Source organism: Lutjanus erythropterus, chromosome 23 (genome assembly GCF_056507025.1).
Source record: "Lutjanus erythropterus isolate fLutEry1 chromosome 23, fLutEry1.hap2, whole genome shotgun sequence".
Lineage (NCBI taxonomy): Eukaryota > Metazoa > Chordata > Actinopteri > Lutjaniformes > Lutjanidae > Lutjanus > Lutjanus erythropterus.
The window spans coordinates 26,177,786-26,203,780 of NC_139339.1; the positions used below are offsets into that span (position 1 = coordinate 26,177,786).

Here is a 25,995-nt window from a genome sequence, read left to right on the forward strand (position 1 = left end):
ATGTTTATTTGAAAATTGATACCACACAATGTGAAACTGGAGTTAGCAGGCAGTTAGCTTAGCAGAAAGGCTAGAAAAAGCTATATAAGATAACTGTTCAACAATACTGATGCATTACACTACATTACCAGTTAACTACCCCTGAAGAAACTGTATTCCATTACAGTTACATTTAGTAGAAATGGCGATTTTAGCAGGATTACAACTTTAAAATACATTTAAAACAAAGAATGATAAACTACCATGCACAGTGCCACTAATGTTACGCTAGGGACCAACTGCTAAAATTTAGCTCCACAGACCAACTTATAATGTTAGCTTCACAGACCGACCGCTGTTGTTAGCTGGACATAAGTGCACTTCAATGCAAAAGTAATAGATAGTAAAAAAGGAATCATTATTTTAATACTGTGTTACTTGGATTGGGTTAATTAATACATTTTAAAAGGTAATTAGCAACTAACTAATTAACTGTTTCAGAATACATTTTTTTATCATTTGTTTTTATTTCAACATTAACAAATAGGCTAAGAGCCAATACAACATGTTGCCATTTACATTTTAAATTTTCTTACTTCCCAACCCTCAAACCCCTTCCCTATCTCCTCCCACCCCCACTCCACCCCCCTCCCATCTGCCAACCAACAGGACAGAAGATCAGAGCAGTCCTATTTAGACAGAAGAGCTTTCAAGTCAGGTATCAGATTAGTCCACATTAAGATTTTGTTTGGTCCTGCATTATTAATTCTTGCTGATGACAGTTCCAGTTAAGAAATGTCCAAAAAAAATCCAGAGTCAGTGAGTACTGTAAATATTGTGAGGAGGTTTTCATCACTGGATTACAATCTTCTTGGCTGCAGTTAAGCCCATCAGCCAGACCTTGCATGATTTTTCAGTAAGGGAAAGGCGGGAATTGTCATTTAGAAACTGTATAGCAGGGTCCAGTGGTAATAGTACCCCAATTAGTCCTGCATGGGTATTGTATCAGAATACATTTTTAAAGTAACCCTCCCAACCCTGAGTACTCACAGGTCAGAACATCGACATGTTGACGGGCATTGAGTCTGACTCACTGTAAAAGGAAGATACAACTGCTTTCTACATTTATTCTCTACTCGTATGTTTGTGTTTGATTCAGACACAGTTGCAGAGAGAAGTGCACTAATGGAGAACATTTATCCAAGGCTCTATCTGTACTGTAAGCAGAGAGGTTACGACTTCAGTATGGTTGACCTCCGTTGGGGGGTTGGATCACCTGTTGCTGAATGCCACGACACTGTAGAGCTGCATGTGGAGAATCTTCAGCGATGTCAGAAAACTCCAGGTCCCAACTTTATTGTAAGATCTACGGTAGTAATATTTGACTGGATAAGAGTGTCTTTGTATTTCAGATAATGATACATGTTCTGTTGGTCAGCTGTTTGTAGGTCAGAGGTATGAGGTCCTGAGTCTTCCCGCTACCATCAGCAGAGAGGTCTTTGATGCCATAGTTAGGGTGGTGGAGAAAGACCAACAGCAGATGTCCAGCAACAAACCAGTGGAGGACTTCTTCACCTCAGACTCCCAGTCCAGCATCACTACAGACAGCAGCTCCGGCAGCTTCATCCAGGATTCCATTTACAGAAATCATCTGAGTTTCGGAGAAGAGTCTACAGACTCAGGACTGCTGAGCCAGAGCTCCAACGACTCGTTTTCAGAAGGCGAAGAGGTCAGACTCAGTCCTATGGGTGTAAGGCACAGCAAGGACTTGAACAACGACCTAACATTACTCCAGATGTGGTACAAGCTGGACGAAAACTGCCTTCCTCCAGTCTACCGCTTACTTCCCATTAGGTGAAGACAAATTCACTGATCAGAGTTTATGCTGTGGCATCAGATCAGTCATCATACACTCTCCATGATAATATTAGTAGCCCTGTGTCCACTTAGCATTGGCAGGGCGCTGCAGACAGCTGGGATGAAGTTACATGTGCTATATTAGATAGAGCAGAGAAAGTATAAGTCACAAACCAGACACAAAACCAGTTGTTTGTCAACTGCTAATACACCTCAAAGAAGAAGAAACAAAACCATATTGTTATGCAGATGACACTCAGCTATATGTGTCTCTAAAACCAGATGACTTAAGCAACCTAGATAGTCTCCACAATTGTTTAGATGTGATAAAGGACTGGATGTCACCTAACATTCTGTACCTTAAGTCTGACAAAACTGAGATTCTGCTATTTGGCTCTGCTACATGTGACACCAACCAAAAGATGTGCTGCCTCAATTTGGCTAGGTTCCCCAGCACACATCTGAAAAAAGCCAATGGTGCTCAAGAAAAAAAGCACTATGTGGACACAGGCTCTTAGAATAAGAGTTCCCATCTCCCAGTAAGCACGTTAACGCTTTTCCAAAAAGGCAAAGACCGTGCCATCACCATGATTCTTGTCAGTCAGTAGAGTTAAACACCTGGAAACAACACCATATATTATCTCTTGGTGATATTCACAGCTGTCACCATCCTGACATGCTGAGCCTGGACAGGGAGCGCAGGAGGCAGGCCAGGAAGGACTGGAGCGCTACCTGCCACAGACTGTGGGGAATCCTACAATGCAGCGCAGCTGAGGCACTTGGGCAAGAGGAAGCATCACTGTTAGTGAGAACAGGTAGGGTTGGAAAACACTGTTTTGTAGTTTTGTCCATCTTTCATATCCTTCTTTTTCACAGGAGCTTCAGAGGTGCAAGTCTTGGAAATTTGCAATAAAACCCAGCACAGATGGATCAGAGTTAATAGCCTTAAAAAGCTGAGACAGAGCTGGTTTTGTTGGTATCAGAATTATGGATTAACTGCAGTGACCACATCTCATTATAGGAGCACATGCTAACTTCTGAAATGTTCTAACGTCAAGAGAATGACCATTGCCGCAAACAGCTTTCAGCATCTTTACTAATCTATTTTTCTATCCATAGTTCTTGACTGGGAGGTAGAGACAGGTCTACAGTCTGTAAATGAGGCTCCACCAGAGGAGCACTGCCACTGCTACAAGAGACTCATTCCTGATCTTTACTGTAACCTGAAGAATGAACACGCCGCTCAGTACACCAACCTCCTGAAGGGACGACCTCAGCTTGATCCAGTACTGAACACGGCACACCAGCAATTTATGGACCAGATCCATAAAAAGGTATTTTCATTATTAGGGCAAGCAGACATATAGCTGCTGTGAATATAAACTCCAACAAAAATGACTGTAGAATATGCAGGGCTACACTGAAAATGTTCAGTGAATCTTGATTTTACAGATGCTTTCTGTGTGTCCTCGTCCACTCCATTATCATACGGGGTGCCTCAGGGGTCAGTTCTTGGTCCTGTTCTTTTCTCATTATATATGCTACACCTGGGGCCAGATAATCAGTAACTTCGGATGTATATTCTATTATTGTTAGGCAGACAACACTCAGCTATATAATTCTTTTCTAATATTTGGTTCTGCTACAAGCGGCATTTTATAGTGCAATATGTCCACTTGTCCCCTGTGTCAAACAAAGCTCCAAAACTTGACATCACATTTATCCTTCAATTGAAATTTCAACACTATCAATAAATTATTTCAGGCCATTTTCACCTGCATTAGTCAAGCTACTCTGGCATGTCTTTAAGTTATACAAATTGCAGCAGCTAGGCTATGACCTGGGACCAGCTCTGGATCATACATCACCCCTATTTTAGCCTTCTTCCACTGACTGCCAGTCAAGTTCGGGATTGATTTTCGGAGCCTTTTAATCACTTATAATGCACTACATGTCCAAGCTAGTGACCCCTTACACCACCGAGTGATGTCTTGGGTCAACCAAACAAGATCTATTGGCGATACCACGTGCCAAACTTCAAACTAAAGACTGAAGAACAGTTTCTGCCTTCCTATTAGATCAGCTGGATCTGTTGACCTCTTCAGGTTGTCTTTTTTAGAACTCCAAGCATGAAATCTGGTCACTGTATGCTCTCTGTGGTCGTATGTGTGTTGTGTCTGTATTTTTGAATGTTTTTTTTTTTTTTAAGTTTTACTTACTTACCTACCAAAGTGATCCAGCAACATCAATGGCTATCTAGCCTGCAAAGTGATAATAGTGGTGCAGCGTTGTTTGTTTGGTAGCTAATTAAGTAAACCAGTGCAACACAAGATAATAGCCTGGTAAATGTAGTTTTACTGTATTTAATTTCTGTCTTTATGAACATTTTTTGTCTACCTCATGAAGCTGCGTCACACCAACATCTATGAGCGTAATGTGGGATGGGGACAGAAAGGCCTGAGCCCCAAACACAATCAGTTCCATCAGTTCTACACTGAGAGAATCTCCTCCCACGTTCAACGGACAGTAATCAACTCCCTCAATAAGTACAACGCACACACATGGAAACTTCTCACACACTAGAGTTATATGACATAACTACAGCTACTTTATGTACTTTTACTTTTCCAGAGTAATGAAGGTCCCCAAAACACGAGGTCCTTTTGCCACTGTGAGGAGAGAAGCTGTCAGAGTGCAGATACAGGAGGAGATACAGCGTCATGTTCAGTATGGACTCCATCTGTGAGTGGCTCATTGCCTCTCCTCTCCATTGACAACCTCTTAAAATGCTGGTGTTTTCTGGATTTTACAATCTGTTGTGAATCAAAGAAAAAACAGACATATGGCCAACTGGATTATTTAATTGAGATTAAATTTACAGAGCAACCACAGAGTAAACTACAACTATCCAACAGGGCTACTCAGATTATTTAACACAATAAAAACAGTTCTGAACTCTTTTTCCATACATGCTGTAGTTCCAACTGAACTGTCCCTCTGTCCCTCAGGTGGAAGGACTGCACTTTGAGGCAGACTTTCTTAGCTGATGTGAAGAAGGCAGTGGAGCAGTCAAGAACCAGAGCCATCCTCCTGCTGGGACCACCAGGCTGGGGAAAGAGCACCACCATGGCTGCAGTGGCACAGCTGGCAGCCTCTTGGTTATCTGGGTGAGATGCTAGTAGAGCACAGGATGGGCACTTAGGAGGGCACTTTACCATATTTTGTCCACTGGAAGGGAACCCTAGTGGGCACTATACTATGTTTGATCCATTTGAGAGGCCCTTTAAAGGGCATGTAACCATCTTTTGTCCACAGGAAGGGAACCCTAGAGGGCCCTTTATCATGTTTTGTTCACTGGAAGGCCAGTTTAGAGGGCACCATACCATGTTCTGTCCACTTACAGGGCACTTTTGAGGACACTTTACCACGTTTTGTCCACTAGAGGGGAAAATGGCACTTAAAGGGCACTTTATCCCTTTTTCTACTATAGGGGCATCCAAGAGGGCACTTGAGTCCACCAGTGATGTTCAACATACAGATTTGTAGATTTGTAGACACAGATTCCTAGAAATCTAAAATGTACAGATATAGATGTGCAAAATGCAAACAAAAATAAGGTAAATTAACCATCTGAATATCTTTGATAAAACCATTGTCACTCTTTATGTCTCTTTGGTTCAGAGCTGTGAAGGTATTGGTGCATTTCATTGGCTTCACTGGAGAGAGCAGGAATATCCGTCTGGTCCTGCAGAGTCTCTGTGTCCAGCTGGCTGAGGCCTACTGTCCCCACACACAGCTGTCAGAGGTACTAGACCATGTCTTGTAAGCGCAGCTTCATCATGTCTCAAAGGTCATGCTTGTGATACCAACCATAACCACAACCTCTGTTCTCCTCCAGGGCCTCCCTCAGCTCATCAATGAGTTCCACTCTCTGTTGGGCCTGGTGGGAGCAGACAGGCCCCTGGTGGTCCTGCTGGACGGGTTAGATGAGCTGTCTGAGGAACATGGTGCAGACCTCTCCTGGATCTCAACCCCTCTACCTCCAAATGTCCACCTCATCCTGTCTGCAACCACTGACTCCCCCTGCACTGACACTCTGCAGGTCAGTACACCTGAACCAAAGATTACATTTCACTGTGGCAACATAAAGAAGGATGCAGCAAAGAAACATATTAGACCTTATACAAGCAAGAGCTTCATTACTTAAATGTATTGCTTATAGAGCCATTTTAGGAAGACTTCATAAATGAAAGGGAAACCCATGAACTTGTTGTAGGATCTGTGATTAGTCTCATAATGGCATTTAACATTAAATACTTTAAGCACCAAATTCAGCTGTCTGAAGATAAGTCATTTTATCTGTTCTCCGAGGTCTGACGAAGTAAGAGTTAATGGACTCAGGGTTGAGAGGTTCATGCTCGTGACTCTGAGGGATGTAAACATTAATGGTTTTCTCCTTGGCTCTCGTCCATGAGTGGATGCTACTTAATCTAATGGTTTCTTTTTATACCATTTACTTGTGTTAGAGGCAGGATCATGAGGAAGCCAATGTTAGATTAGTCTTTATTGCATGAGTTCCCATTAGGAAAGAGAGAATAAAATGGACACATTTTTGCTTCATGCTGTATATTTTGATTTATAATAATATTAAAACACCAATAACATATTTGTTCATTTCATTTTTTTATTAAGGATTCAGTAATAAAATAAATGTAGCTTGCTGACTCTGAAATATGCTTAAGCCTTTAAACTGGCTGGCCCCCATTGCCTAGCAACCACCAATAAAAACCTTTCCAATCACCTCAGACATGATACCAACCACCTGAATATCCTGCTAATAACATGACAACTGCTTCCTGACTGGCTTAATTTCTTTTGTCTCTTGGACAATGTCATGCTTGTTTCTCTGCTCCTGTTAGACATCAGTGTGTCTGAGGCAGCTGAACCCACTAATTAGAAATGACGTCCACATACAATTGGTTAAAATGATACACGTTGCTCTGTCAAATACAAGTCAGTTTATAGCTGACACAGACTTTTCTTTCTCTTTCACCTTCCCCAGCAGTCTGCCAGTCCCACCGTCTTGTCCCTCCCTCCACTCAGTCCTGAAGACATCACCACTGCATTAGAGACAAAGCTGAGGACAGACCAGCGCTGTCTGCAGGAGCAGCAGTGGCAGCTGCTGCTGCAGGCCTGTCTGTCCTGTCCCTGTCCTTTGTACCTGGAAGCAGCTTACTCTGAGACCAGGCTCTGGACCTCCTACTCCCCCCAGGACGGCCTCAGCCTCCCAGCCAGCCTGGAGGGCCTCTACCTCTGCCTGTTGGCCCGCCTGGAGAGAGAGCTGGGGAGGCAGCTGGTGAGACGGGCAGCGTCTCTGATATCCGTCTCACGCTGGGGTGTCACTGAACAGGTGGGGAAAGCTACATTCAGCTACAAACTGCTCATACACATTATCATCGACCACTTTCCACAACATACAAGATGTTTTTTGTGTTGATTACCTTACAAGCAATCACTGGTTCAAAATCCTGTCAAGGCACAATGAAAAAAAACTAGCAGAAAATGTAATTTATTACTTCCAGGCTGGAAAAAGTGAGGCAGGTGAAATCTGTACCTGTGATTACATGCTGGTCATCCTGGCTTCGGTTGAATAGTCTGCCTGTCTGGCTTTGGTGAACAGGCAGTCTGGCTCTGGATGGGTGTGTTATGACTCCCCATCCCCAGTTAATGTATAATCCCTGAAAAAATTACACTCACAGTCAGATTTGTGTTATTTTAAAAAAGGTACTTGACACACCAAGTTTGTCACACAGAACCAACTGGAAGTCGTACTTAGAAACTGTTTGGAAAAGGGCAGGTACTTTCAAAAACCACTTTGCAGTTGATTGGATGAACCGTCTGTCTATCACATCTAACATGGGATAACTTCAACCGATTGCTCTTCTTTTAATGAAGAAATACTCTCCAGTTCTGATATAACTGATGCTATCACAGTAGCTACGCTAACCTCTTCAGGAGCCACCATTGTTTGTTCGAGGCGAGTCGCTTCCATGGATACTTCTCACTGTCATCACACCTAAAACCTCACCCATTGCTGCCAGTAGTCCTGCTCTAGGATGAATCCAGCTGCTTTGCAAGGTAAAAGGGCAAGATGTGCCTGTCGTAGTCAAGCAGGTTTTGGTTCATGTGTGATGCAAAAACAAACTCAGCAGCCAAGTGAAATCCTATAATAACAGGAACAGTGAATATATGAAAAGGCGTACACTAGTGTCAGGCCAGAGTCCAGAATCCAAGGCAAACAATCCAAAATAATTAAGCAAAAGACAGGAACACTTGACCCACAAAGGGTGAAGACAAACTGACACAGAAGCAGAGAAATACAAGGACTAAATAGACGAGGAACTAATCAGGCACAGGTGAAATAAATAATCTAAAAGGCCTGGAAAAGACCAAAGACAAGAAGTAAAGACAAGACACATGAGGAAAGACGAGGATTACAAAAAACCCAAACCATGACAGTGTCACATTACCATCCATGCGGTGTGCCACAAGGCTCAGTTTTTGGTCCCATGTTTTAATGAAGAACTGCTGCGAGCTGTCCCTTGGCCACATTGTTATACAGATGACACAAAGCTTTGTCTCTCATTGTCGCTCTCTAACGCAGCAATAGACAACAATTGAACATATGCAATGCAAAACCCTCTGCATCTGTGTCCCTGCAGCTGATATCAGTCTGCTAAGTCCATGCAACCAAACCTTTGTTTTTGAAGTTTGCTCTTCATGGCCTGAACCTGGATAAGACTCGGGTCCCTTTCGCTGGGATTCATCCTCTCAAAGATAATGCCCGAGGGCTTTGCGGCGACAGAACAAAGCACCATAGCTGAGCACCATCACTGTGCTCACCAAGAAATAATTCCAGTATGTAACTGCAGATTGATATTTTTAGTGAATGGATTACACAAATGAGACACAACATCTTAAAAAGTGAGCTGTGGTTTTGGCAGGTGTATTTTTTAACTTTGGGAAGCCCCTGTTTCCAGTCTTTATGCTGAGGTAGGCTAACCATTTTCTTACTTCAACCCCACAGACATGAGATTGATATTTTCTCATATCAATCAGAAAAACAGTATTTCCCCAAAACAGAATTCTTCTTCTTTCTTCTTATTCTGTTATTCTGTGTTTGGTCACATTAACTCAAGTCATTGTATCCAAAGACGCTACATCAGAGTGATTGTGGCTTCCAGGTTAAATGTTTGTCTGTGAATGGAATCGATTTGAAATTCTGATCCAGTTCATGTTCATGTCCATCATCAGGAGTTACTGGATCTACTGGCCCGAGATGAGAAGGTGCTCCATGAGGTGACCTCCTGTAATTCCTCTTCCAGCCACTCCAGGGTGCCTTATGTCTTGTGGGCTCGACTGAAACACAACCTTGGTCATCACCTAACTGAGGTGAGGACAGATGGGACGTGGGTGTACCGCTGGACGCATTCTCAGCTGAGCCAGGTGTGCATAAACCACTATTTAAAAACAGATGATTGTCGAACGGCGGTGCACGCGGACTACGCCAACTACTACAGAAACAAGTCGCAACACGCACATGTATTCCATCCGCTGGCATGGACACTGGATGAGGAAGAGGCTGGTGGAGGTAGGACTAAAAGTTACAGATTCAATCTGAGGAAGCTTCACGGGCTGCCCTACCACCTGCTCCACTCAGGACAAATCCTGCACTTCCTGTCTGAATGCATCTTCAACTATGAGTTCCTGCTACATAAGGCCTGGGGTCTGTCTGTCCTGGACATTGAGGAAGACCTGAAGAAAGCTGTGCTGCCAGACAAGTAGGTCCTATTAGAGGACAGGCAGAGGGCTGTCCTGTTGTCTTACACTGTATATAACATTGATGTATGGCATCTTTCTTGCTCTTGTACAGTTTCCTGAAGCAAGAAGACTCTCACTTTGAGGGTGTTTTCACACTTAGGTTGATAGCCAGTGGGTTCCAAGACTGTGACCTGGCTAGCCCTTTGTTCAGCCCACTGTTAGTTTACCTGTATAAACCTCCTTCTCCCCAGGGAGCTGGTGGATGTGGAGGTGCTGTCAGGGGCTCTGGAAATGTCCAGAGAGGTGCTGCTGCAGGACCCCTGTCAGCTGGCCTCCCAGCTTATGGGTCGACTGGGACAAATGGTTTTTGAGGACCGTCCTGTCGCTAAAGGTATACTCTTACAGAATCTGCCTATAAATTGTGCATGTCAATATTTATTTACAGTATGTTATGTATCATATACTGTACCTGTATATCAGGTGAGGGAGGTGGAATTTGTGCTCCGATTCTAGACCTGTAAACATTTTAATCTGCAGTTAATAAAATAATATAACCCAATATAAACAGTTATACCTAAAGTTGTAAAACCATCTGTGATAGGTTTCACCCAGAACCCCTTATGAGAGGTTCTGTAGAGAACCCTTCTATATTGTAGTGATTCCACCCAGAACCCTCTCTGGGGGTTCAATCCAGAACCTTTCTACCTTGTAAGAGAAAGGGGCTAAGCTAGCTAGCAAAGAGCCACTATGGGGCTCTAATGAGAGCATTTCTATATTCTAAGGGTTGCATCTAGAACCCACCCAGGTGGTTCTACCTTAAACTCGACTTAAATTAAACTCTGTTCCCTGTTGTTGTGGTGGAATTGAGTTCCGCCAAGGTTGTCTTGTCCCTGGGCAAATTTTGTGTGGTAGAAATGTGGCTTTAGGCTGTGAAATCTGCAAAGAAACCAGCTTTAGATTAGCTAACCAGTAAAAAAAATTACAGCAGTGAGTTACTCACATCAAATACAACTTTGTGAACTTTCTGACTTTAAGCCATGATCCCACCAAGAGGTAACAGAGCCATATTTCATGTGCATGTCTTTGGTACTAGATGTTTTAGTGATCACTTGAAGGGCTAGTTGGTGTGCTACCCACCAATGTGCTAGCTAGTAGGGAACATGCTAACACTAGTAAGTCTTAAACCATATTTCTTATTTAGCTTTGATGTAGAGGGCTACATAGTTGACATGTTATGGGTGAGACACATCCGATAGCAACCAGTGCTTGAGCAGTATTCACGCACTTTTTAAACCAGAAAGTGAGACAGGCATCCTTAAGTTAAATGTTTTCATGCCCAATTAAATCATGTTTTTGTGAAAATCTGACAGTGTTAATGGAAATCTGGGACAGAACTTTATTTCATTTTTTTTATTTTTTAAAGTGTATTTTACGTTTATTTTTTAAAGAACATGATTTGTCATGATTTTTGCTATTTTGAGGGACATGAAATTTGCCAAATTAAAGATAATCAGCCACTTGGCAGCAGCTTTTCCCCAAGATTTTTGTATCAGCCCTCAGTAACTCTACAGAGTATACTGTGCTGCCTTTACATGAATATTTGCTGATGTCTGAGCCATGTGTCTGACCCAGGTGACCCACTGAAGTTCAGCTACCTCCACGCTCTACTGGCTCAGTGTGCACAGTCGTCCCTCCCTGTCTTGCTGCCCTCCTCCACCTTTTTGCTGCCTCCCGGAGGCCTCCAACACATCGCACTGGCAGGTAACATGTCACACATGTACTGCCATGCCTCACAGGGTTTTCATCCTAATTGTCCTTACTGCAGTTCTGCTATATTCCTTGTTGTGTACACATGACATATAGTGCATGTCTGTTCATCATGGAAGAGCAGTACCCCCTGAAAGAATTTCAGTTTTCCTTATCCAAATTAAGCATGTAAAGTTAGAGGGTGTTATACCCTGCCATACCTGTAGAGATTGTAAAGCCCCCAAGGCAAATATAAATGAAATTTACCACTCCATACCTACTTTAACTAAAGTATTAATGTGCAGTGTATTGCTACATTTTTGATGTGCATGTAGATGTAAATGTAGCTGTTTGCTGTAACTGTATAATGAAATAATCAAATTGAATGATGGTGTGTTTTCTAACCAGGTCACTTCACCAATGTGACTGCCCTGGGCGGGGGGCAGAGAGGACCCTTGGGTGTCACCAGTGAGTCAGATGGAAGCCTGAGATTTTGGGATCTGGAGCAGAGGCGGATCATCAGGAGCCTGGACGCTGCAGGGGAAGTTGTGGGAGATTCAATCACCCTGGGTCTGGATGACAGGATGCTTATTGTCCGCATGGGCCAAACTCTGCAGGTTGGATGACATTTAGTTACACTGACTGGTTTAAATGAAAAGGAAGCTTGTAACTATGATGTTATTACAATCTATAGTAATGACAGCCTTATTGTAAAAACAACTTGCTAGCTTTTAGTATATAAGCATCAAGATAATTTGGATATGTAGCACTTTGGGGAAAATAGAAAAAATATGTTTGTATTGTATAAAACATCTGGTTGGGTTGCACCAACAAGGATCAATTTTTAAACCTGATTTAATCATGGCTTAGTTTTAAATTATGTTGCACCAAATTTTTAAACTACCTTAAACAGGTTTAACTAGGCCAACAAACTTTTTAGCTAACTAACACACAATGCAACTTTTAGTTACATTTTTTGTTATCTATCAAAAAAATGTAATGTTTTGTTAACTTTTTAGCTAACTAGCAAAGCATGTTACATTTTCTTAACTTTCCAGGTACCTTGCAAACAGTGTAATGTTTTTGTTAACTTTCTATGTAGTTTACAAACCATGTAACTTTTTTTACATGTTAGCTAGGTAGCAAACAATGTCATGTTTTGTTAACTTTTAAACTAGCTAGCAAACAGTGAAACAATTTTACTTTTTAGCTAACTGTCAAAGTATTGTAATGTTTTCTTAACTTTTAAGCTAACTCACAAACCGTATAACTTTTTTGTTTTTACTTTCTGCTAGGTAGCAAACAATGTAATCATTTGTTAACTTTAAAGCTACCAAACAGTTTAACGTTTTGTTAACATTTTGGCTAGCTAGCAAAAAAAAACTAATGTTTTGTTAAGGAAAACAGAGCAGCTGAGAGTTAATTTTATACTTGCTAGATCCCAACAGTACTTTCTTTTATTTACTTATTTATTTCAATTTTGCTACAAGCAAGCATCTCCTAACTAACAAAAAATTAGTCTCAGTTTAAATCAGTAAAATTTGAATTTACTGAACAGAAATTAGTTTTTAATTTTGCAAAAGAGCTCTTACTTCTCAACTTATCTTAGATTAATTTAATATTGTGGTTTTATCCCAGTCCAAGAGTTTATTTCTATTAAGTATACTGATGTATAACTTGATGCTGTGTTTCAGGTGAGAGAGGTTGAATCTGGTCAAGTTGTGTATTCAGAGAGTGATTCAGTGGACGTTCCCATCATCACGACAACTTGTGATGGACAGCTGCTGGTGGTCTTCTATGATGGAAGTCATCGGGTCAAGGTACTGACACCTGGAGCTGTACACTATCTGCTCACCAAACAGTAGAAACTAGCTGGTAGACAAAGTGGAGCATTTAGCAACTAAAGCAACAAAGGGTTTGGTGGAGAACAAAACGGAGCTAAAAAGAGAGTAAATGTTGGATTTACAGTCATCAAGTGGACAAAACCACAACTCCAAATGAGTGTAACTCTGTGTCTGCCTGCTGGATGCATAAATGGTAAATGTTTACTAAACCATAACTTCATAAGGTGATAATATGTCAGAGTTGTGTTCCATCTTGTTCTGCAGTATGTGAGTGTCCAGAATTCTTACTATTCTTGTAAGGTTTTTAAAGTTGAGAAAAACTTTATGAAGTTCGTGTCTGAACAAAATGTGCGTCTCTCATGTGTTTGTCAGGTTTTCGACCTGGCCTCCTCCTGCTCTCTGCTCCACTCTGTTAACATTTCATTGGAGCGTGAGGCAATCCACAAAGACCGCTCCATCCTGCTGTCCAACAACTCCATCAGAGACTACGTCCTCTTTGCCTACAGGTCTGACAGACTCAGTTTAGACAAGCCTTTCCCAAACTGAGGGTTCCAACCCAAAATGAGTTACAGACCTATTTTTTTTTTTTTTTTTAATTGGGTCACCAACTGGCAGACATGCAACATGCAGCATGGAACAAGGGCAGCCACCTCTTTAATGGTTAAAAATATAAACCAGCACAAAAATGAAAATAAACAGCAAACTTAACAAACTATTCAGTCCATGTGGGCTGCTGCTAAAATATAGTAATAAATAATTTGTCCTGTTCATTACACTGTTAGTAGAAATTCAACACTTCCTTCATCCATTTCAAATTAAAAGCCCTCTAGTGTTTCAGTGGATAGTACAAGTTTATTTTGAGGTGGTGAGAAACTTAATATTACACTTGAAATGAAATAAATACATTCCATACACTGTATATTTTAAATTGGTTGGTTTTGGGCCCTCGGAGGAGACACCGAATTTCTCTTTTTTCTCTTTTTGCATCTTGAGATGAAAAAGTTTCAGAGGCCCTGCCCAGGACAGGACCAGGCTGTGGCCTTTTAGACTATGTTGAAATATACTGGAGGTGTCCTGAGGTGTCCAGTTTGTTTCTTGGGAGCATTATACTGACACATCAATCAAAACCACGGCAGAAAACCTTGGGTTTGATCGATGTTGTGTCTTGTCACTTGAATAATAATTTTTTTTGTGACAATGGAAGGAAAACATACAGGTTACAGCAGTTCTTTGAGCACTGAGTTGGGTCCAACTCCAAACAGCTCCACTGCAGAGTTAGGCTTGAGGGTGCTTTAAAAACCCCACCAAATACTCATCGCTGCAAGGACACTGTAATAACTACAAACAACCCAAGTGTATCAGCATTTCTACTAACCCAGAAACTGCCTCAGCTGTTTTATGGAGACAGTAAGAGGACACTGGACAGAGAAATTTTAGCTGTAAGAACGAGCAGCTTGATCATTTAAACCCTGTTCACATAGCAGACCAGATCCCAGTGGGTCACTATGAAAGTCAGATGATGGTGATCTCTGCAGCATCACATTCACAATGCATGAGGCACAAGTGTCACTGCCAGTGACCTTGTTCTTAACTAATATCACATATCCCTTTGTTAACAAGCTGTGAAATCAGGCCTGCACAGTATCCAGACAAATTTCACCACTGGGTTTGAAAACAGTTGTGAATTATTAAGGTGGACCGCTGCTCATGTGCCTCAGCAGTGTAATGTAGCACTGCGCTGATGATGCCTTCGTGCCTCAGCTCCCGTCACACGGACGAACGATCCTGAAGCTGATGGCCAGGGGACGAGAGCGAGATAATAAAAGTTTTTTTTCTTCATTCTAATGCCATCTAATTAAAGCTGTATTAAAAGCAGTGGCACGGATGCTTTCAGAGTAATTAGCACAGGGGCCACAGCTTCACACCTGACAGCAGGAGGTATCAGATGAACAACAAACTAGGTCACTGTTTTCTGCTGGTAATACAAGACCACAGGGATGGTAATAACACGGAGCGTCAGCACACTGGGCTCATTCAGTGTCAGTGATACAGCAGTGTATTGCTGCCACGGGTCTTTATCATGTTATAACATTAAAAGATTATTGTTATAACAACATGTTTTTCACATTATAACAAGATATTTTCATGTTATAACTTGATACTGAAATGTTTTTCCTCACCACTGTCGCCTTAGTTCTTGCTCATGTTGGGAATAGTTCAGCCTCTGTAAGTAATATTACAAAGAGTACAGTCCAGACCTGCTCAATAGAAAAAAATCCCTGAGATAACCAGAGGTTCGAAGTAACAAAGTGCAAATACTTAGTTAGTTACTTAGAGTATTTATTTTTCTGACAACTTTTTAGTTTTACTTCCTAAATTTGAACACAAATATCTGTACTTTCTACTCTTTACGTTTTCCACACTTGTGACTTTAGTTTTATTGAATTTTGGTGGAATTATTGATTACTTTTATTTTGCATCATTGGGCACCATCTTCCCAACATCAAAACTGATTTCAACCTAACAGGATAGAACAATACAACATACAATAACACCTCTATCATTGCATATCAAACACAACAGATGTAACAGGACGTAAAACAAGTAGCAAGATGGAAATGACATAAAACATAAAATGAAAATGATGAAGATGTGACACGACGAAAACTATATGAAAGATTTAACAAGACAAAGACGCTACTAAACGAGTAACAAGATGAAAATGATGTGAAACAAAAAGAGGAAAATGACATAAAGGACATAAAAAGAAAATAACATGTAATAACGTTTAATCAATACTTAAACTGTATAAAAGAAGAAGAAGAAGCAGTGCAGCAGTAAGTAGCAGTCATTTTATAAAATAAAACAGAATTAATCAAATAAAAGAATTAACCATGCAATATAATAGTAGATATTATGCCGTATCGCTGCAAGCAGCAGTTAGCTAGCAGCTATTTGTTTGGAGTGACCTTCAACAGGTGACAATATCTTACAGACTGCACCTTTAAAATATTTGTAGAATGGACCTTTAAATAAGCCAGTGTGTTAACCAAAATGACTGATTTTTATGATTGTATTGTACTCTGTGGTTTCATGTTACAACATAAATGTCGAGCCGCTTAAAACTGTTAAAAACTGAGACATAGTTGGTGTGTTTGGTGGTGTGAGATTCCACAGTAACACCTGAGAACACAATAAAATGGTGTTTTTTTATTTGTCCCTTAGAATACATCATTTGATATTTGTTGTTGTCTGTGTTTGAGGTCTGGTGGTGAGGCAGCAGTGTTCAGTGCCAGAGGGGGCGCCGTGCTGTCTGTCCTCTCTGCTCAGCATGGTGCTGCGTCCATACAAGCTGTGGACATGACTGAAGACTACCTGCTGCTCTTCTGCAGGTACACTAACACCACAAACACACTGCACTGTGACAAAATCCAAGAGCTCGCTGTGATTCTGAAATACAGTGGTAGGTGGGATTCAAGGAATTAAATGACTTGCAAGTCTAAAAATGTCAAAATGCTAAGAATGAAAATACTCACTGACATTTTGTGTGATTAAGTAATAATAAAGGGTCGTTCTGTTGTTTGTCTGTGTCAGATATCCATACAAGAGGAACACTGAAATCATTCACATCGAGCTTTTCAGCACCGCCTCATTCCTCTACCTGCGCTCCATACTGGGCTGCAGTCAGGACTGCATTTCCCAGGTCACGGTCAACCGGGCGGGGACTCATGCTGTGGCCTTTTGCCCCTCCCCTCGTACCGGCATCACTGAACTGGTCACCTGGAACCTGGAGACGGAGGACCACAAACACATTGCTCGATTCCCCAGAATATTGACCAAAGGTTTGTTTTTATAGTGTTGCTTTAAGCAAAGGTGGCAAAAGTACACATACTCTTTACTCAAGTACAAGTACAAATGCATTGAAACTAACATAACAAGTATTTTGTAAGGAGTAGAAAATACAGATATTTGCATTAAAATGTAGAGAGTAAAAGTGGAAAGTTAAAGTAAAAAATTAAAGTACAGATACCAGAAAACTCTACTTATGTACAGTAAGTAAGTACTTACTGTAAGTATTTGTACTTAGTTACTTGCCATCTCTGAGTGTGGCAGAGACCCAGTTTTATAGTTTTCCAGGGATAAAGTGACCAATCCTTCCTCCAAATAGTAATTGACCCGCCCTTTTGTCCTATACTTAAATAAGCTATATGCTAGGCTTGTCTAGGTTGGAAAGAACAACACATTTTGAAGATGGTTAAAAGATGTACCTGTAAAAGCGAAATATAAGTTAGCGAATGTCAGTGAGACGCTAGTTAGTTAATCTAGATCAATTGTTAGGTAACTAGCTAGGTAATATATGGCAATCATTAGCTAGTTTAGTTAAATTTTACAGCTAATCTTAGCATAATGCTAGCTACCTAACTTGCTAATCTTCTTCAGGCGTTAGCTAGCTAGTTAGCTAGTTAGTGTTTTGCTTATATCAGTTATTTGCAGCTAACTTATATTTCAGACCATTTTGCGAGGGTTTATTTCAACAAAACCAGAGTTAGTGATTTTTGGAAAAGTGGAAAGACAAAACAAGAGTTTTATATTTTTCTGTCAAGTTTGAATGAAGTACAGACAAAATTATCGTTTCTGTAAAGTCTGGTAAAGAGGGTAAAACCTGTACTTCTAGTGGACGTACTTTGACGGTGTGCAGTTGCACATAAAGATTACGCTGCTGCCTGTTTCACAGCTGGTGGCTGCAGTGGTCTCAAATTGTCCCCATCAGTCAGCAGACACGCCTCACCATGCTAAAAGCTCTGACATTTTCCTCTCCCTCCAGGCCTGTGTTTTGATCTGCGTTTCTGCCTGGGCATCTGCAGTGGAGAGAGGTACCTCCACCTGTGGGATCTGACCTCCAGGATCAGTGACCAGACTCTGACATATAACATCCACAAGCTGAGGAGTGACGGCACACAGGAGCTCATTCCTGTCGGGAAAACACCAAGGTGCTTAATGAGATGCTTCTGGCGCAGCGTGATGATTTCTTACATCTATTTGCAGTGTATTTCACAAAAACGTATATTTGGGGAGGTTTATTTTTTACTCTTCAATTACACTGGAAAATATATTTTATAGGTCGAAGTATTGGCTATTAAATTTTGCAACAGGCCATGATTTGTTCCTATACTCAAGTACCCAACCTCAGTACTTGAGTCAAAGTATAGATACTCCTGGTCAAATATTACTCAACTACAAGTGGAAGTTGATCAGTCAAAATTTTACTCGTTGAATTAAAGTACTAGAGTACTTGCTTTTAAAAATACTTAAGTATTCAAAAGTACAAATTACAAAGTACATTTTCTAATATCAGTACATTGCTGTATTGTTTTCATGATGCATTTACAGAAGCTTGTAACTCTCTGAAACTGACCTGCTTGTAGAACCAGTCTGCTACACAAAGTCTATAGAAACACCTATAAACACTTCAGCATAGAAATACAATCAAAAACAAAAAGGACAGATATTGTCATTTTCTGATGTAACTGTATTAAAATCACTGCATAAAATTAGATTGAAGTCAACTGTAAGTTGTTCTCCAAGTCTGTTAAATAACTGAGATTTCTTTCTGTCTTCAGGAGCAGTATTTACATTAATTATGTGGTATTTTTCACCCTAATAAAAACAACCCAACTTTAAAATTATGTATTTCTGCTTTTACATCAGTCCCAGTTAAGAGTTGGTACTCTGATTGGTTTCCTTCTGTGAGGAACACAGCATGTGACCAATCACATTTTAGAAAAGAGAAAACAGCAACAGCTGACTTCAAAACTCTGCTTAGACTAAAAGTAATGAGAAACAACAACCTTCCTAGAAATGTAGTTGAGTCAAAAGTACAATATTTGTCTTTGAAATGTAGTGGAGTGAAAGTAATAAGTTAAAAAAAATAAATAAATAAATACTCACATAAAGTACTCAAGTAAATGTACTTTGTTACTGTCCACCGCTGAGAATTGGTGATATGCATATATAAATAAAGCCATAAAAAAGATAAGAAAATAATAATATAGTAATTGTCCACTTCAAGGAACAAAGGAGTATCTAAAAATACAGACACAACATTTACTGTAGGAAAAGATGGAATGTGATGTGTGTATGGAACCTGTATATAGAGGGAATATAAAGGTAAGAGGTGGGTCCTTGGTTAATAAACTTAATTATACTAATAAATCCATTACAGGGCTCAGCTGTTTAGTTTGGATTTTGGAGCCTTAATGAGTGTGTAACCTCAAATCTGTTCCATCTGGTCCAGGTCCCAAACTTTTTGGATCCATATATTGTAATGTGAATGAAAATAAAATATTCATTTCAATATTACAGTAACGCATCAGTGATATACAACTTAACACAGGTAATTATTATGTCATGTTAGCACTATGATGAGAGGACAAACTGATGAACAGTTTAATCAGGATGCTGTTGTCATAATTCAAAGAGAGCAGCAACATTTTGTCAGGCCACCATGAGACTAAACAATTTCATGATGTCAGCTCCAAACTTCCTGCATGTGCCTGGTATCAGTGTTATCTTGTTAGTGTTGGTATGAGGCTCAGCACTTTGATGTTGTGTCCTTTGTTGTGTGTCTCCCTCTGCTGGCAGGTACGCTGTGTGCCGCTCCGTCAGACCAGGGACGGTGTCTGTGTGGAACCTGAGCAGGCGGCGTTTCGTGTGTCGGCCGGTCAGAGTGGAGCACGGCCTGTGTGGCAGCACCGACGTGTTGCTCGTCCACGACCTCAAACTTTACATCCTGACAGACAGGAGCGGCGTGGACGCCCTCTCATATGGATTCCAGGTTAGACTGTCTCTGGTGTCATTCTGAGGTCACGTGTTCAGCAGGTTGACGTGTCCTGTCTGTCCTCGCAGACTCTTCTGGTGTATGATCTGATTAAGAGGAGCTACGTGAGGAGACAGACTGGGATCAAAGTCTTTTCCTGTCCTCAGCATGAGTACCGTCTCCTGGAGGACGGACGGACTCTCCTGGGCCTATCAGAGACCAGGTGAGAGATCATCTGTGGAATACAGTGAATGCGGGAAATCTGCTATTATACAGATACTTCACACCACATAAACATGTCTGGAAAATGAAGCAGTGAGGAAGATAAAATTCACACCCATGTCAATACTGCATTATAATGATTAATAGACAGACTTGTAATGTGCTATAGTGTGCTTATAGCTCTGTATAATTATAATTACAAGCACTTGTAAATATTCAGTGTCTTATAACAATAATCTTGACATGTCATAAACCATCTTATAATGACATTTTATAATGACTTATAATTCTCTTAGTTTATATATAATTATAATGCATTATAATTACTGTTATAAGGTGATTATATGTCATTCTAAGTAGTCTTTGGGTGCTTTAAGTAAAGTAATAAAATTCCTGAGTTATAAGCATTTTACATTGCAAGTTGGCTATAAGTTTCTACAAGTGGATATAAATGATCATTGTTTGTAATTAAAGTGAAAAAAGAAATTATATTATGAACAACACAAAAAGATGTGAATTTAATTCAGCAGATTATAACATAAATTGAACCCTCCAGTTTGACACATTTTGATGATGAACAACTGGATTATGGACATTTACATCTCACTAATGTAATGTTTCCTCAAAAGACAAAGTTATAATGCATTATAATCACATTACAATGCATTATGATAGTGATAATGCATTATAAAATGATTATAATTACTACAACAATGAGAATTATAATAAACTGTGATTCTTGCCAAAAAATTCAGTGAGTGACCAGCAATTATGAAGAATTATGATGCTTGACCTTAGAAGTCATCATGAAATGCTTTATAATCTGTTGTTATATAGCATTATGAATATTGATTAGTGTTTGTAACCATAAATATACAGAGCTATAAGCACAGTATAGTGCTTTATAAGTATGTTTATGTTTATTATAACGCACTATAGACACTGATGACATAGAAAGTGTTACCCAACCATTTACATGCACGCTCACATGAAGGGAATGAGGTTAAAATGAACATACACTATGATGCATTCAATGACCATCAAAATCCATTTCAGCAGAATCCCAGTAAAATGTCTGTCTGTCTCTCGTTGTCGCAGACATCATCTGATCCTGTGGGATCTGGACTCTGGCTCTGTCAAACACGAGATCAAACCAGCCCACAGGGAGACGCTCCTGTCTTGTGTCCAAGACCTGCAGCCTGATGTGACCCCACACAGAGAGACAACATGTGAGCTGCCTCATCCTCCCTCTGGAAACAAAATGTCCTCACTTTGGAGAGTTTTTCTCATATTTGTGTTTTAGTATATTTGGAGGAGAGGTAACAACAGTAAACATAGCAAGCATGAAGTGACAATGGCGGGAAGAAGTTCCATCAACCCTTTCTTTAATCTAAACTACTGAATAATTGATGCTCTGCTGCTTTAAAAACTAATATCTGGTCAGACAGCAGAGGCGTGGACAGGTCATACCACAGTGACTGAGTTTTCTTGTTTTCCCACAGTGATGCCGTGGGACATTCGCACAGAGAGCCAGTCTGCAAAGAAGAGGAGGCTGCAGAGAGAAGCGCAGAGGGAGAAAGAGGCAACAAGGAGGCTGGACAGAGAGAAATACAACTGTATAGAGCAGTACCTGCTCAGTGGAGATGAACAGGTACACAGCAAAGATCAGTACACAGAGAGAGGACAGGATAAACCATCCATGTCTCACTTCTGACCTGCAGAGAATATTGCCATGTTTTTCGGCTGGTAAAGTATGGGACACATCATGTCTTACCAAAAAAATTTTTTAAATTATTAATACTTATGAACACTGCAGACTGGAGTCTGTTAACAGTAAGAAACACACAGATAGATCCACATTACACACTCATCTCCAAACATCTGTATCTATGGAAGCACATTTCTGTCAATATGATGGAAAAAAAAGATACTTTGTCCAAATAATGTCTTTGAATCTCAAAATAATAATTTAGTATTTCAAAAATAATCACTATATCTCAAATCATCATTATTTTCAGAAAGTTTCGCATTATTTTGAGATGCTAACTTAAGATAGGGGAGACCAGGGGCAATTGTAACATTTGTTTTTTGCTTTTGCTTTTTTTTTTTTTTTTAATTTTCCTTCAAAACTCCATAGACTACTTGGAATACACTAGTCATCTTTTCATTCAAATTCATGACTTTTTTTTTTTTTTAAGAAATTTTTTGGGCTTTTTGCCTTTATTGATAGCGAAAGCTGAAGGTATGACAGGAAAGGGGGGTGAAGATAGAGGGGATGACACGCAGCAAATGAGCCGCCGGCGGGATTCAAACCAGCGGCCGCTGCAGAGGACTAACAGCCTCAATACATGGTGCGCACGCCCTACCAACTGAGCTATAGGGGCACCCAATTCATGACTTTTTAATCTCAGAATATTCAAAGATTTTTTTCATGAATTTTTGGGGTTATAGTCTTAGATTATGTTAATGACCTATGAACAAAAATGTCAACATTGTTGTCAGAGTACAGTGATGTTCAATGTTCTGAGATTTTTGGCTTCATTACATCACACTGTCAGTAGTTCTTGCATCATTGGCGTCAGCGCTCCACTCTTTTATTTTGTAGGTTGTGGTGTGCTCTTATTTTGCTCACCACCTCAACATCTTCAGCGTGGTTCCTCAGGAGCACCTCCACACTCTGGAGGATAGAACATCAGTGCTGAGCCTCCACACTGCTGCTGTTACCTTCACTGGCAGCCACCTGGTGCTGACCAACTTCAACCAGGAGCAGAGGAGCACCTACGTCACCCTGTGGGACCTGCACAAAGGAACGGTGAGTTGTCACTGTCTTTTCAGCTCTTTTAATTCTACTTGTCAGTTCTCTGATGACCTTTTTATTTTTACACTAATTGTTTTAGGTGAGGAAAAGACTGAGGAGTGAGGCTGGAGTTTGCTGTGTAGCTGTCACAGACGATGCAGACAGAGTCGCCTTTGGGGTCGCAGGAAGCAACAGGCATGTGTTTAACTTACTGAGGTGACACAGCCGTGTTATTCATCCCTTCACCGCTGTCTCCTACCATGGACATACAGTCCTCTGTCTCATCTAGTCCTGGTTTCTCTGCAATGCTGAAAACTCTAACCTCCTGCAACTGAACACAAATAAGAGACGGAACCTTGAACTGCTGACAGCTCAAATTAATGTTAATACACATACATTTTATTTCAGCTTGTACAAATTAAACCAGCAACAATGATTTGTTACATTTAGAAAGTGATCATCTAATGAAAATAAAACGTTTTAAGTTATTGTAAGAATTTTAATAGTATTATTAAGTACTCATATTGGTATTTGGTATCGGCAAGTACCCAAATGTAAGTACTCGGTCTGAAAAAAAGGGGTATCGGTGCATCCCTAATTTTTATTCTTGCAGGTGTGTTTACAGGGAGGTCCTGGGTCAAAAACTAGTTTTCGTACCTATAACACCTTAGTTGATATATTTAATTACATAGTGAATATTGATAACTAAATGTGCATTTGATCTATTATGGAGAGCATGAGAGTTGAGGAGGTGAGTAAGAACCTACAGTTCATTTTGGATTCACTCAGTCCTGCTGTCAGCTCTCACACTGTCACATAAATGTTTCACACCACAGTCAAACAGCCACTGTAGTCTGATGAGAGTGATGCTGCTTGTCGAGCTCCATCAGCACTTTGTTCTCGTGACAAACACTGGATTCTGTCCTCAGTTTGAAATGTTTGGATGTAAAAAATGTTTCCTCATTTTCATGATCACAGGCTCAAAGTGTGGGACCCATTCAAGAGGAACTACAGGAGCATCTGTGGCTACGACAACCTGACTATACAAGTGAGCAGTGAGCTGCACATGACAGAGGGGGGAGGCAGAGCCGTCCTGCTGTCAGGTAAATAATACAACTGAGAGTTATTAAAAGCTCCTGTAAAAGAGTTGAAACATGCATTGTAGCTTCAGTCATGTGACTGAGGTGTGTGTTTGTTTTCACACTCTGCTGCTGAAAACCAACCGTTTCCTCAAGGCTCTTTCACATTAAGGTGCCATATTGCAGCAGGTTTTCACACTTTGAAGCAAGTGTAATCAGAGGCTGCCCAGACTGAAACTGTGTATACAGATATTTTAAAATAATGAAGCTGCCAACAAACTATGTGCTGTTATGATTTATTAGGGCCTGAACATTGACTGGAACTGAAGGATTTTCACTTTTTCTCCAAAATTAATTGCATTTTGAGGGCTTTAAACATCCTGGACAATTCATGAAACTTGGCGCATGCATCAATCATGGTGAAAAATTACATATTTTATGGGTCTCATGAATTGGCATGGCAAAAAAGCTTTGTAGGGCACCCCAAAGTTTCAACAATGTAGCTGCACCAGTATGTTTCACCTATCTGAAAAGTTGTAGGCACATGTATCATGTTCAGATGTACAAAAAAAGTCTCTCAGAGCCATTGCCTGAACCCAACAGGAAGTCAGCCATTTTGAATTTACTGTGCAGCTTTTACACTGTTTTTGGCAATTTCCAGGTGTTGTATTTAACAAACTCCTCCTACAGAATTGATCGGATCGGCATTAAAAATGGTGTGTCCATTCGTGGCATGATGTTGATTTTCAGTGTTTCGCCATGACTGTCCTGCGTGGGTTTACTAAAAAATGTAATCACTAGAAGCTTGGCCTGTTACAAGGTTTAATGGTTTGATCTTTTAAAATATATTTTCCAACATAATTAGAGAGTAAAAATCAAAACCCCCTCAAATTACGTTTTTGTCCCAATTCTGAAGAATAGGTGTTGTCTCGCACTCAACAAAATGTGTCCTTGCGTTTCTGTTCTGTGATCCTGCAGGTCAGTTGAGCCTGTGGGATCTGGAGTCCTGCAGCGTCCTGTCCGTCCTCTCCCTGGATGCAGACATCCGCTGCATGAGGTCGCTTCGTGGACGGGAGGTTCGCGTCCTGCTCGGCCTCAGCCACAGCCCCGCCCTCATCAGCGTCGGTTCAACACCCGGGACCGTCGGCTCAGCCACGCAAGGCTCCAAAGACAGAGACCTGTTTGGAGAGTCCAGCAGCAGTGAGGAAGAGGAGGAGGAGGAGGAGGACTCGTAGGGACCGGTTTTCTGCTGCTCATGTGGTGGACAGACATCAGAAAGAAATGGAGTGTACTACATGACAGAGCAAAAGCAAGTGAATCCTTAACATTTTTCAGGGCATATTAAGTTCATTTGTTATTTATGTTCTTAAAATACATGAACATTATAAACTGCTGTTTAAAGGCATAGTTCACATTATTTTAAGTGTGGTTGTATGAGTGTCAACATGATATCTAGACAACGGATCAGATCAACAACACATATTTTTCCTCTTACCTGCCGTGCTATTTATCCATCTAGATTTATTTGGAGTAAGTAAGTTTTGCAGATATCTGCTGTAGAGATCTCTGCCTGCTCTCAAATATAATGGGACTAAATGGCACTCAGCTTGTGGTGCTTAAAGAGCCAAAGAATATATTTTAAAAACTCAACAGCAATGTCTCCATACATTATTCATGACCTGGTTACCGACCATAATTTCACACTCCTTGCTGTGAGCAATTTCATGTAAGAACTAATTTCTTTCTATGGTAGAATCTACTAGAACTAGTTTCTTCCTACTAGAGAGAAAATAGTTCTTGATCAATTTACAGCAGCTGGTTTGTTGCTGCAAA

General features: G+C 40.6%; 1 protein-coding gene across 1 annotated transcript in view; it reads left to right on the top strand.

Moving 5' to 3' along the window:
- LOC146306260 (uncharacterized) overlaps window positions 1–25,955 on the top strand; it is a 28,650-nt gene extending 2,695 nt beyond the window's left edge. Inside the window, exons 6-32 of the mRNA XM_084712584.1 lie at window positions 1,139–1,338; window positions 1,418–1,833; window positions 2,497–2,651; window positions 2,956–3,170; window positions 4,243–4,382; window positions 4,468–4,578; window positions 4,845–5,003; window positions 5,518–5,641; window positions 5,735–5,938; window positions 6,902–7,246; window positions 9,151–9,677; window positions 9,909–10,048; window positions 11,290–11,418; window positions 11,812–12,020; window positions 13,098–13,223; window positions 13,620–13,753; window positions 16,511–16,639; window positions 16,842–17,089; window positions 18,073–18,238; window positions 19,890–20,082; window positions 20,154–20,287; window positions 21,385–21,515; window positions 21,789–21,937; window positions 22,892–23,098; window positions 23,184–23,278; window positions 24,062–24,186; window positions 25,141–25,955. Coding sequence (XP_084568710.1) covers window positions 1,139–1,338; window positions 1,418–1,833; window positions 2,497–2,651; window positions 2,956–3,170; window positions 4,243–4,382; window positions 4,468–4,578; window positions 4,845–5,003; window positions 5,518–5,641; window positions 5,735–5,938; window positions 6,902–7,246; window positions 9,151–9,677; window positions 9,909–10,048; window positions 11,290–11,418; window positions 11,812–12,020; window positions 13,098–13,223; window positions 13,620–13,753; window positions 16,511–16,639; window positions 16,842–17,089; window positions 18,073–18,238; window positions 19,890–20,082; window positions 20,154–20,287; window positions 21,385–21,515; window positions 21,789–21,937; window positions 22,892–23,098; window positions 23,184–23,278; window positions 24,062–24,186; window positions 25,141–25,397 — 5,168 coding nt within the window. The 3' untranslated portion in view covers window positions 25,398–25,955. The remainder of the gene's footprint in view (window positions 1–1,138; window positions 1,339–1,417; window positions 1,834–2,496; window positions 2,652–2,955; window positions 3,171–4,242; window positions 4,383–4,467; window positions 4,579–4,844; window positions 5,004–5,517; window positions 5,642–5,734; window positions 5,939–6,901; window positions 7,247–9,150; window positions 9,678–9,908; window positions 10,049–11,289; window positions 11,419–11,811; window positions 12,021–13,097; window positions 13,224–13,619; window positions 13,754–16,510; window positions 16,640–16,841; window positions 17,090–18,072; window positions 18,239–19,889; window positions 20,083–20,153; window positions 20,288–21,384; window positions 21,516–21,788; window positions 21,938–22,891; window positions 23,099–23,183; window positions 23,279–24,061; window positions 24,187–25,140) is intronic.
- Window positions 25,956–25,995: the final 40 nt, after the last annotated feature.